The sequence below is a fragment of the Carcharodon carcharias genome, chromosome 12, assembly GCF_017639515.1.
Source record: "Carcharodon carcharias isolate sCarCar2 chromosome 12, sCarCar2.pri, whole genome shotgun sequence".
NCBI lineage: Eukaryota > Metazoa > Chordata > Chondrichthyes > Lamniformes > Lamnidae > Carcharodon > Carcharodon carcharias.
Genome location: NC_054478.1, coordinates 64,895,586 through 64,908,713, shown reverse-complemented (window position 1 = coordinate 64,908,713; position 13,128 = coordinate 64,895,586). Strand labels below are relative to the sequence as shown.

At 38.7% G+C, this 13,128-nt stretch overlaps 1 protein-coding gene across 8 annotated transcripts in view; it reads right to left on the bottom strand.

Moving 5' to 3' along the window:
* Positions 1-13,128, bottom strand: part of LOC121284762 (RNA-binding motif, single-stranded-interacting protein 1-like) — a 293,402-nt gene that overhangs the window by 147,378 nt on the left and 132,896 nt on the right. For all 8 annotated transcript variants that reach the window (XM_041200341.1, XM_041200347.1, XM_041200342.1 and 5 more), the window contains one exon: positions 1,223-1,314. In XM_041200341.1, coding sequence (XP_041056275.1) covers positions 1,223-1,314 — 92 coding nt within the window. The remainder of the gene's footprint in view (positions 1-1,222; positions 1,315-13,128) is intronic.

Sequence of the window (13,128 nt, the reverse complement as noted above, 5' to 3'; positions counted from 1 at the left end):
TAGAGTAGGTTAGGCTAGTAGGACAAATCAACATAGAATAGGCACAAGTCATTCAGCCCTTCAGTGCTGTTCCACTGTTCAGTTAGATCATCACTGATCTGCACCTCAACTCAATATATCTGCCTTGAGTTCCATATCTCAATTGCCTTTGCTAACAAAAGTTTATAAAGCTGGTTTTTCTGGAGTATTTCCAGCATTTTGTGTTTTTATTCCAAGTTGTGGAGCTCAAACTTCTGCATTTTTTCTTCAGACTTGAAGCTAGCCCATGCCTATGACACTCCAGACATCAAATTTCAATGTCAGATTTTGTTACAGAAGCAAAAGCATCTACAAATAAAGGAGGAGAGTCATTTTTCTGTTGTGCTTTTTGATTTGGATTCTAAAATTTACAAGCAGCTATAATTTGCTTCTAATTCGCTCAAAAGGTTTATAACGAGTGACAATTATGTGGATCTTTCGATTTGGACCAGTTCTTCACAGAGAATATTTGAGCAATGGCCTTGAGGTGGGATCAGGATAGGTTAAATATAGCTCTGATTATCACCATAGTTTTCTAAACTAACGGATGGTAAAATTTGAAATGTTAAACATTTTATAGTGTCAATAATCTGGAATAAATCTTGGACAATGTGGTTGCTGCCAAGACATAATTTATGCTCTGGATGGGCAGTAAGTCAGTTTCCATATATTTTAATGAATGCCAAAGATAGTGCAAAGTGCACAGAAAGTAGTATTGCTGACACCCTTTTTCTTTTAGATAAATCAGAATTTCACACTGCTCCTAGCTTTAACCATACTGACCAATGACTATCATGAGAAATCCCTGCTCCATTCTCAGAATTCAGAAAACCTTGTAGAAGCAACAGGTGTTACAATTTGAACAGATTGTACAGATTCTGCTTGTTATTTGAAGTAGCGCATTGAAGAATGAATGTGCCACGTATAATTCAAGTGTATGAAAAGATTATGTTTTAATAAAATAACAAACCATTATTTTTCCATATTGTTGTAATTTAAAATTACTTCAAATAGGAAACTGAAATGAATAACCTGTCGAAACATTCAAAAACAGATGCGTACACAAACAAAATATAACGAAGGCAAAAACGTGGATAGTGAAAAGTATTAGCATTTTCATAATTTAAGTAATCTGCACCTTGAAAATAAATCTGTGTTCAAATAATCTTAAATATCACACTGATTTTACTTCCTAAGTCTTTACCTTTGCCATCTGTGCTTGGACACCATTGCCCTTTAAGGCAGCCACAGCCTTCTGAGCAGCAGCTGGACTGTCGAAATCCACAAAGCCATAACCTGAAATGCAACATCAGAGAGCATAATTACTACTTAACCAAAGCCTCACAAGTTCATTATAAAAAGATGAAATACATGTAATATTGTCTCTTCAACATTCATTTAATGTATGTACCTATTGCTATGAACAGTGTTCTCCAGGAGGCACATCAAAAAAAAATAAAGTTTTAACAGGAAAGGAAATGGCATCTGAACCTTGTTGAATGGATTTGAGATATGTTCTGTGCTATATTTGTAATCTCCTATTATTCTATCAAAGATAACATGGGGAAAATAACCCAAACCACGGTGACGTGCACACGAGCATATATTTATCCCTATTTTGAGTAATCTTGATCAACGAGCTTATGGTATTTAAGATTCTTATTAAGTGCAGCTTGTTAAATAAATCAGATACCAAAAATTACAGTTACTGTGCTTAGAATTCATATATACATCTTTTTCTATTTTGAAGAAATCTTATGGAAATGCTTCATAGCATAATTAAATGAGCACTAATAATCTAAAGCATGTGATTGTATAAAATATACTTAATGTCACTTTTTATAGTTAAGCTTAACAAAATGCACCAATTTAGTTTTCCATAAATATGCATGGAGGTCAGACATTTATCAGCTATGTGTGTGGGCAGTGGGACATCTCCTAAGGAAACTGTTAGACAGGGCAGGGAGCCAATTTCAACTGCATTCATTTTTAGGACGAGGAACAACCCCTGATTAGAAGGAACAACAATATCAAAATTGTGCATAACAGGAGATCTTAATACACAAAATGAAATAGACCCAAATAAACTAGCAAGTTGCTGGAAATAACGTGTGCCTTTGATCACACCTGGATAAATGCATTTCAGATGAAAGCTGGGAATTTTCCATAACATTCAGATTTTCAAATATGCATATGTTACTACAAGTTGGGAATGCCACCTGGTGAGTCAGTCACCCTCTTCTTCACTCTAAAGCTCAACAATCCATGGAGGTCCCAACAAAAAAATCCCAAGGTTTTATAGCAGTGAGTGGAATCATGGTGGTGTCAACACAAACAGAGAGATGAATTTGAAAAGTGATATCACATGATTTAGGGGAAGGGAGCAGCAGAGCCAGAGGAAAAAAAAAGTGCTCAATTATTATTCACAGTTTAATAATTAAGTATATGATATATTAAGCAGCTACTTAAAAAATTAGAGGCAAAGACAAAAACCTATTAAGTAAGAATTAACTGAAACATGTAGGTATAATAGGCTAAATATACAAAACTGAACGGAAGAATGGCAATAAAGGGGCTGCTAATTCGAAGAGCTGGTGCAGATATGATGGGTCAAATGGCCTCCTTTTGCACTGTAACAATTCTGTGATTCTATGAAATAGATAAATAAATAGATATAAATATACAAAGTAGATGTTGACAGCAGCTTGAGCTATGCAATGGAAGTTGTCACAACAGGCTCCAGCATAGTCAGTTTCACTGTGTTGTTGATGGAGTGAACCATTTGGCCCATCTTCGACAGAATGGTCTCAACGATCACGACAAGTTGGAGCTGGTCTCTTTCACGCTCTGTGAATTGTGCACAGCTCTTTGGTAGGCTAAAACCAAAAAAACTGTGGATGCTGGAAATCCAAAACAAAAACAAAAACAGAATTACCTGGAAAAACTCAGCAGGTCTGGCAGCATCGGCGGAGAAGAAAAGAGTTGACGTTTCAAGTCCTCATGACCCTTCGACAGAACTTGAGTTCGAGTCCAAGAAAGAGGACTCGAACTCAAGTTCTGTCGAAGGGTCACGAGGACTCGAAACGTCAACTCTTTGGTAGGCTGCTCGGTGCATCTAGCATTTTCTGGTAGATGGCCATGATTTTTTTTAAGCAGCCAGGGTCAGAGGTTTGCATCCAAGTCCACTGCAGAAGAACTAGTAATTCACCTCACCTTGCAGAAAATTGTCATCTGTGACATCCTACCCTAAACCCTGCACACTTGTGCCAGATTGGGGGCCATTACGTACAAATATTTTCCTCGACCCTAGCCTCAAGTCCACATGGGTCCATTATCATCTTTGTTTCAATTATTCTTTTGCAGGATTGGGCATTGCTGGCTAGGCTAGCATTTATTACCCATCCCTAATTGCCCTTGAAAAGGTGGTGATCTGCTGCCTTCTTGAGCCACTGCAATCCATGTGGTGTAGGTACACTCACAGTACTTTGAGGAAGGGCGTTCCAGGATATTGACCCAGCGACGATGAAGGGACAGTAATATAGTTCCATGTCAGGATGGTGTTTGGCTTGGACGAGAACTTGCCGGTCACGTTGCCACCATGCATCTGCTGCACTTGTCCTTCGAGATGGTAGAGGTTGTAGGTTTGGAAGGTGATGTTAAAAGGAACCTTGCTGAGTTGCTGCAATGCATCTTGTAGATTGTACACACTGCTGCCACTGTGCCTTGGTGGTGGAGGGAGTGACTGATTGTGGATGTGGTGCCAATCAAGCGGGCTTGCTTTGTCCAGGACAGTGTCAAGCTCCTTGGGTGTTGTTGGCCCTGCACTCATCCAGGCAAGTGGAGTGTATTCCATTACACTCTTAACTTGAGCCTTGTGGATGGTGAACAGGCTTTCGGCAGTCAGGAGTTGAGTTATTCACCTAAGAACTCCCAGCCTTTGACCTACTCTTGTAGCCACAGTATTTATATGGCTGGTCCAGTTCAGCTTCTGAACAATGATAACCCCAGGATGGGATTCAGTGATGGTAATGCCATTGAATTTCAAGGAGATGTTAGATTCTTTATTGGACATGGTCCATGCCTGGCACTTCTGTGGTACAAATGTTCCTTGCCACTTGTCAGCCCAAGCCTGAACATCATCCAGGTCATGCTGCATATAGATATGGACTGCTTCCATATCTGAGGAGTTGCAAATGGTATTTAACATTGCACAATATCCCCACTTCTGACCTTATGATGGCAGGAAGGTCACTGATGAAGCAGCTGAGAATGGCTCACTACCCTGAGGAACTCCTGCAGCGTTATCCTTGGACTGACACGACTGACCTCCAACAACCACAACCATCTTTCTTTATGCTAGATATTACTCTAACCAATGGAGAGTTTTACCTGCCACTTCCATTGACTTCAGTTTTGCTTGGGCTCCTTGATGCCACTCTCGGTCAGATGCTGCCTTGATGTCAAGGGCAGTCACTCTCACCTCACTCCTGGAGTTCAGTTCTTTTGTCCACGTTTGGACTAAAGCTGTAAGGAGGTCAGCAGCTGAGTGGGCCTGGCAGAACCCAAACTGAGTGTCAATGAGCAGATTATTGCTGAATAAGTGCTGCTTGATAGCACTGTCAATGTCCCCTTCCACCACTTTGCTGATGATCCAGAGTCCACTGATGGGACGACAATTAGCTAGGTTCGATTTGTCGTGCTTTTTGTGGACAGGATATAGCCAGGTAATTTTTCCACATTGCCATTAGATGCCTGCACTGCAGCTGTACTGGAACAGCCAAGCTAGGGGCCCAGCTAGTTCTGGAGACATGTCTTCATTATTATTACTGGAATGTTGTCAGGGCCCATAGCCTTCTGCCGTTTCTTGATATCACATGGAGTGAATCGAATTGGCTGAAGTTTTGTGCAGGGAACAATCCCCTTGAAATGGTGAAACGGTAAGGGATGATGTGTTTGGTGGTGGCATCATGCTGAAGCAGAAATTGAGGGTGATAACCCATTGAATGTGAAGTCTGGTGGGGTAGAAGGCAAGGACAAGGGGAATCCTTTCCCCTTCCTCACAAAACCATGATCGTATTCAACAAAGACATCTCCCTTTTCAGCATTCTGAATGGACCGTTCCCTTCATGACACCCTAGTCCACTTCTCAATCACTCCAAACACCCTCTCCTTTTCTTATGCTTCTTCAAGAGATGTAATACCTGCCCTTTTACCTCCTCCCTCCCACCGTCCAGGACTTCAAACACTTCTTGCAGGGCAAACAGTGATTTAGTTGTAGCTCCCTTCAGTTCAATATACTACGGTCACCAATTATGATGAGGTCTCCACTACACTGGGGGGACCAAATGCAGATTGGGTGACCACTTTGTGGAACATTTCCATTCGTCTGCAAATATGACTCAGCTTCCGAACACCTGTTAATTTAATTTTTCACCTCCACCCTGTCCTCAGCCTCCTACACTGTTCCAGTGAAGCTCAATGTAAACTCAAGGAACAGCATCTCATCTTTTGAACAGGTACTTTACAGCCTTCCAGGCCCAACACTGAGATCAACAATTTCAGAATATAAATTCTGCTGATTTTTTTTTTGGATGGCAGCTGTTGCTGACGACTCTACTATTCCCATTTCTACCTCCTTTAAACGTATTTTTTATTTCATTACCATTTCCTTTCGCCTTGCACTATCATCCCTTTTATCATTTAATCTCTTTTGCCTCCGCCCTATCACAGACCTTCCCTTTTGCCCTCTCTCCCCCCTCACTGCTTCCAGTTGCCCTGCCTCTGTACTTGCTTAAAACCAGATACATTTCTAAAGGTTGTACAGTTCTGATTAAAAGTCACTAACCCTGAAACATTAGCTCTGTTCTCTCACTACAGAGCTGCCTGCCTTGCTGAGTATTTCCAGTATTTTCTGTTTTAGCTTAAAATTGTGGCTTCCTAATATCAGCCTGCAGCAAAGAATCATCTTATGAAAATCCATAAAATGTCACAACTGCCCTTCTGGTATAACTGGACCAGCATAGAATACGCAACACTTCAAGTGTCGAGGAGTCATCAGGACAGAAATATGCATAATTAATTTAGATATTTTAACTTATTCCACTTACTCAATTAGGAAATGGGTTCTCCAATGAATCCCAAAGTATTACCATCTATTCTGTGAACTAAAGATCATCAGCAAAAATTGTTTTCAATACTTCAACTGTATAAAGGATAGTCTATGAAGTGAATACCAAAAAATGCAAATTGGTTCAAAACAGATAATAATCAGTATTCTGAATAAGTGCTTTCATGATTTTGAGATAAATGAGTTGTAATTCCTGAAAAGGCTAAAACCTCAAAACAAATAAACACACAGGATGAAAATTGTTTGAAGGTTTTCATATTGAGAATGATAACATTGAGTCAGATGATTTTAAGGTAAGAAAAATTAGTCTTATTCAATATTACACAAGGATAGATGGTACTTATCCTAGATTGCTGAGAAAGACTAGGGATAAGCCTTTATAGAACACTGACAATCATTATGAGGGACTCAATAGAAACTGGGAAGGTACTAGTAGATTGGAAACAATCCAATGTAATGTCAAAATACAAAAAGGTGACAAAGCAGAAAGACTACAACAAACCTATTAGTCTCAAGTCCATTCTATATAAAATAATGACATTGTTTAACAATTACTATTGCCTAACAATTACAAGACTACCTCTAATATTATCTGTCCAATAATAGGATTCAGAATCTAACTTTAATATCCAAGTGAAATGTAGAAAGTCATTTGACATGGTGCACTGTTAGTTAAACTTACTCTGGAGATTCAGAGTAAACCTTGGGAATAAATAAGAAACTAACAGCAGGATATGTTAACATTATGTGTTAGAGAAGTTCTCAAAGTTGGGGGTGGTGGGGGCAAGGCTTAATGTTAAGAACACTATCATTTCTAATTGACATAAACGTTCTAAAATTCATGAACTTTAGATGTAAGAGTCAAGATGATGTCAAACTAAAACCAGTTGTGGTATCAAAAGAGACAACTCAAATTACAGGATGAGTTAGATAAAATATGTAAATAAGCAGCGCAGTGGCAGATAAATTTAATGCAGACAAGTGTTGCATGCAGCTGGGAAAAATAGGTGACAACTACACTCCATGAATAATGTTGAAGTAGCTAAGGAAGAAGCTGAAAGAAAACAGTGTCTTTTTAGATTTACTGCTAAATAGATTCAACCAATGCAAAAGAGCAAATATCAAAGCCCATGGAACACAATTAAATAGCCAAAACAGTCAGAGGAGATAATGATCAAGCTTTAGTGCTCTGGTCAGACTGCACCTTGAATACTGTATTCAGTTCTAGTTGTAAAGGAAAAAGGATGACATTCTAGTGCCAACGCCTGGGAACTGAGAAATCTTAGGGTTGATTTTCTACAATTCAGGTAGGTGGTGGGCCAAGTGACCATTCTGCCCACATGAAGGCATTGGCAGGAGACCTGACTGAACTTCAAATAAGAACCTCATTTAATTACAAAGCTAATTGCATTGCTGTATAGGTAGTTTGTTATTTGAGAGGTTGGAAATCAAGTAGGACAGCCGATCATCTTGGGCCTGCAGCAGCATTTTAAAGAGATGGGGTCTAAGTGTCTGGAGTGAATTGGAGCAGCAGGGAAATGTTTGTAACAAGATGGTGAAATAATAGAAGGTTGTCATGTTCAAAACACACAAGAAACTGCATGAAGAATGAATGGTGGTCCCATTTCTTGGAGCAAGATGAAAATCAGCCCTGGCTTTTCAGTTCAGAAAAGAGGCATTGGTGAGATACTAAGGTAAACGATACAGTTAAGGGAATGAAAGGTGAAACCAGATTTTTATTTTCAATTAAATTGTGAAAATAGAATGAAGTCATTCAGTCCATGTTGGTAAAAAAGTGGTTTAGAACTAATGCCAAGAAATTCTTCACGCAAAAAGTAATTAACTTGTTGAATGAAAATCCAGACATCATAATGGAGGCAAAAACCAAGAAACAACTGGACACTCCATTGGGAGATTTTGAGATGTTTCTTAATGGATGAATTGAGATGGGACAAATAGCCTTTCTCATCATTAATTATTGTGCGATCAATTTAATCATCATGAGTAGACATTTTCATCTCACAACGGTCAATTAACTGGAGGAAAGTTAGAGGTGGAGTTCCCCAGGGTTCAGTGTTAAGATCTTTGCTAATATATCCATGAACTAGATCTTGGCATACGGGGCATATTTTCAAAATGTGTGGATATGAAATTTGGAAGCATTGTGAAAAAATAGGGGGATAATGTAGAACTTCAAAAGGGCACAAAGGTTGTTAGAATGGCCAGACAAGAGGCAATGAAATTTAATGCAGAGAAGCGTGGGGTGATGCATTTTGGTAGGAAGAATGCAGAGAGACACCACAAAATAAAGTGTATAAAGCTAAAGGGGTACAGGAGCAGACGTACCTGGGTGTATATGTGCATAAGTCACTGAAGGGAGCAGGACAGGTTGAGACAGAGGTTAATAAAGCATACAATATGCTTTGCTTTTGTACTCCATAGGAAGTTAAGTTAAACCTATATAGAACATGGGTTTGGCCTCAACTGGAGTACTGCGTCCAGCTCTGGGTGCCACATTTTAGGAAAGAAGTGAAGGCACTACAGAGAATACAGAAAGGATTCAGGATAATGGTTCCAGGAATGAGGAACTTCAGTTATGTAGACAGACTGGAGAAGTTCAGACTGTTTTCTTTGGAAGAAGAGAAGGTTGAGGGGTGATTTGATAGAGATATTCAAAATCATGAGGGGTCTGGACAGAGTCGATAGGGAAAAAATGTTCCCATTGGTGGAATGATCAAGAAGAGGGCACAGATTTAAGGGAAAAGCAAAATATTTCAGATTTCCAGCATCTGCAGCAAAAACAGAAAATGCTGGAAAAACTTAGCAAGTCTGGCAGCACCTGTGCAGGGAGCAAAAGAGTTAACATTTTAAGTCCATACGACTCTTCAGAGCTAAAATAGAAATGTGATGGAGTTTATACTGTTTAAGGAGAGCTGGAGCAGGTAAAGCAAGGTCAGTGATAGAGGGGGCTAAGGAGAGATTGACAAAGAATGGCATGGATACAAGTTAAAGGAAGTGTTAATGGTAGTGGTGAAGACTAAAGGTGCTGATAGTGGCATAAAGGTGAGAAAGCAGAATGTGTTAATAGCAGAACAAGGGTCAGTACTCTGTGAAAGAATATAGAAACAGGTGACAGATGGCCCTGTGGAGTGGTTGGTGGAAAAGATAAAAGAGTAAATGAAAATAAAAATAAAGGAAAAGGACTGGGTGACCGCTTTGCAAAACACCTTCGCTCAGTCTGCAAGCATGACCCAGACCTCCGTCACTTGCCATTTCAACACACCATCCTGCTCTTATGCCCACATCCTCAGCCTGCTGCAATGTTCCAGTGAAGCCCAATGCAAACAGGAGGAACAGCACCTCATCTTCCGATTAAGCACTTTACAGCCTTCCGGACTTAACATTGAGTTCAACAACTTTGACCATGAACTCTCTCCTTTTATCCTCACCCCATTGTTTTAAAATTTTTTTTTTTATTTTTTATCCACTTATTTTCATTTTTATTCATTGTTTTATCCCCTTTTTACCCCATTTCCATCCTTTTTCCCCCAACCACCACCCGTCCCCCTAAACCGGCCCCAAAAAGGCCATCTGTTACTTGTTCCATGTTGTTGTTTCACAAAGTGCTTACCCTTATTCTGCTATTAATGCATTCTGCTTTCTTACCCTTTTGCCACTATCAGCACCTTCATTAGTCTTCACCATTACCATTAACAGCCTCTTTGACTTGTGTCCATGAAATCTTTGTCAATCTCTCCTTAGCCCCCAACTATTGCTGACCTATCTTGCTTCACCTGCTCCACCCACCCTTAAACAGTATAAATTCCATCACATTTCTACTTCTCTTGAGCTCTGAAGAGTCATATGGACTCAAAACGTTAACTCTGTTTCTCCCTCCACAGATGTTGCCAGACCTGCTAAGTTTTTCTAGCATTTTCTGTTTTTATTACAGATTTAAGGTAATTGGCAAAAGAAGCAATGGCAACACGAGTAAAAACTTTATGTAGCGAGTGGTTGTGATCTGGAATGCACTGCTCAAAAGTCTTGCGGAGGGAGGTTTAATTGAGATCTTTGACAGAATTGGATTATCTGAAATTAAAGAATGTACAGGGCTACAGCGAGGAGGCACAGGAGTGGCATCAGGTAAGTTGCTCTTTCGGTGAGCCAGCGCAGGCATGACTGGCTGAATGGCCTCTTTCTGTGCTTAACTATTCTGTGAATCTCCACTCTAAGTTTTGTCAGTTCGGATATTAATGTACTAAAATACACAAAGTTTCATTTTTAGTGCTGAATTATTCACAATTGACAAAGTGTGTGCATATGAAGTTCAAGGTTAAGAGTGCTGCTGTGGGTCCATTTGGACTCAATGTGAAGTCAGTTGAACTGACTGTCATGTCCAGTTTTTCTTCAATGAACAATGGACAATGAGTGCAGACAGTTTCCTTTGATCACCACTGGGAATTGCAAATATGAATGTCAAGTGACATCAGGATCTGCAGTACCCTTTACAAATGAATAGTCTGCTTATACTCACTCTGCAGGCTCACAAAAGAATAATCATCACAGGCCAGGTATCAGAAGGATGCAGCAGCCTGCAAACCCATATTGCCCTCTCAGTCACCACCGTTAGTGGTGGCCGGTGTGGGGTCGAGGGGTGTTGGGGAGAAAATTGAGAAAAAAATGCTAAAAAGAGAAAGGCCAATGAGTCAAGTAGACAGCAATCCACAAAATGGAAATGAAATAATGCTGCTGGTAAACTGGCTCCCCAACTTAAATTCCAACCACTCATACTGAAATACAATGTAATACACATTCATTCCATATCTGTTACCAAGGGGGTGCGCTTCTGCCAGTAAACAACTAAAACAGCAGAATTTACATGTACCATGAAGTAAATGAATTTCGCTGTATTGTGCCGCCTCTGAACTGATATTACAGACTGCCACCTTCAGAAAATTTCACTTCTTCCAGTATATTCACGAGCAGTACTGAAAGCAGAACTACACTTGATTTTTAGTGGGATTATCAGTAATTTCTGAAGAGTGCTGGCCACATTAGAACTGGAATCAGCAACTTTATAACCAAACAAAATGTTTGTTAACAAGTCCCTATGATATCAAATTTTAAACTTTTTATATATAAGAATATCTATAGATATTGGTACATGAAAGCCAAATATTTAGACTAGATGTGTGTTTTGAGCACCATGTTTTTAAGCTCTATTAATATAGAAGTACTTGAATGTGATAAACAGATTCTTAATTTGCCTTGGTGGGAGATTTTTAAAAAAAATTATAGAAAATCACACAGCTTAAATTAAAGCAATGTGTCCATAGATTTAACTGAATGTACTTGGGAACCGTCTGAATTTCATGCATGTATTAACAGTTGAGTTGTTCTTGGTGTATAACAAGTAAAAATGCAACAGAAATAATGCTGATGAACAATTTATTGATAGCTTCTGGTAGATAAAAATATTACATGACCTGTATTAGCTCTCCAGGTTAATGCAATCTATAAGCTTCCCAGCTTAAGATGTGTAAAATAAATTGCAATTATACAGTTTTAATAGGTACAGTTTATGAGACTTATTTTTCCATTTTCTTTTGTTTCATTTTCAGATTGCTTTGGATAATTTTAATTTGTACATCGTTTCTGTGAATATTTTATTATTACAAAGCACACAGTTTGGAGCAGATAGGTTACAAATTGCATCCTATATTAGATTTTATTGGTTTGAATTGTTTAAGGGACCTAGAATAATCAGGATAAATTTGAAGGATTAAAAACATTTAATCAAATAGTACTTGAAGACTGTTTTTATTATAATAGAGAACTAATTTGTAGAATTTGCAAACCATTCAGAATCAGATTGCAGGCAAATAGTCTTCTGAGAGCATGTCTATCTCCTAAGGCAGGGACAAAGAGCTGTATTATAATTATATTACCATTTCAACTAGTGTGCTCAAATGCTAGTTCAAATCCTGGGTCGGCTTGAGAATAATCAAAGTAGCAATCTTGGCACTGTAACGAACATGGGTCATCTGCTAGTTTTGATGGGTAGCTATTAATAGGTGCCTTTCCCTAAGATGGAGCTCTGTGCACAGCAGTTTCCTATATTTCCAATACATAAATAAGAAAATAATAACTACAATACACAAAATGATAGCTTAACAATAATTCTAAGTATTTGCATGACAATATCTAGCTGTTACTGTACACATGATTAATGAAAATCATGATAAAACTATATACAATAACCTTATTAGATCCTATCATCTTATTCAGGTTATACTTTGAAATTCATGTATGGCAACAAGAAGAACAATGCACTTGTTGGATATCCTGTGAGATGATGGATAATATTGAAAAAAATGCATTGTTGAATTAAAACATGAAAAAATGGGATATACTTTATGAACTAATGCTCCTTTTGCAGAGCTCCATGTACTGGGAAACTTAGTGAAAATTAGAGTACCCCACATACTTTTACACACATTATATTTGGAGAATTAGACAGGACATGCTGATCTCAGTGCCTAACTTCCTGGTTAGCATTCCCTTCACATGAAACTTGCACAGGGTGTGCTAATTGTTGAACTCTATCCCATATTATTAAAAAAGTTTCAAATAGCACACGCAATAAATGAACTGTAATTTACATTTCTTTCAAAAGCTTCTGTACACAGTTGAAGAACTGTACATCGCAGCACATATGAGAGACAAGAAGCACAAAAAACTTGGGAGGGACACATGACAACACAACAAGAAATAATTTCTTTTAAATCTGCATTTTCATGAGTGTCATTAAAGGAGCCAACTCTGGGAAAATAAGATACTTAACCCCAGCTGTGTCCCCATGTGGTAACATTTTATTTTTGTGACATGTTTGGCACACTGTATTTTAAATTCTTTTCTGTGGAACCCAGATGAGATTAGTTTCCAGCTGGAAGACCTCAAGCAACCTCGCTTTGGTGACGTCA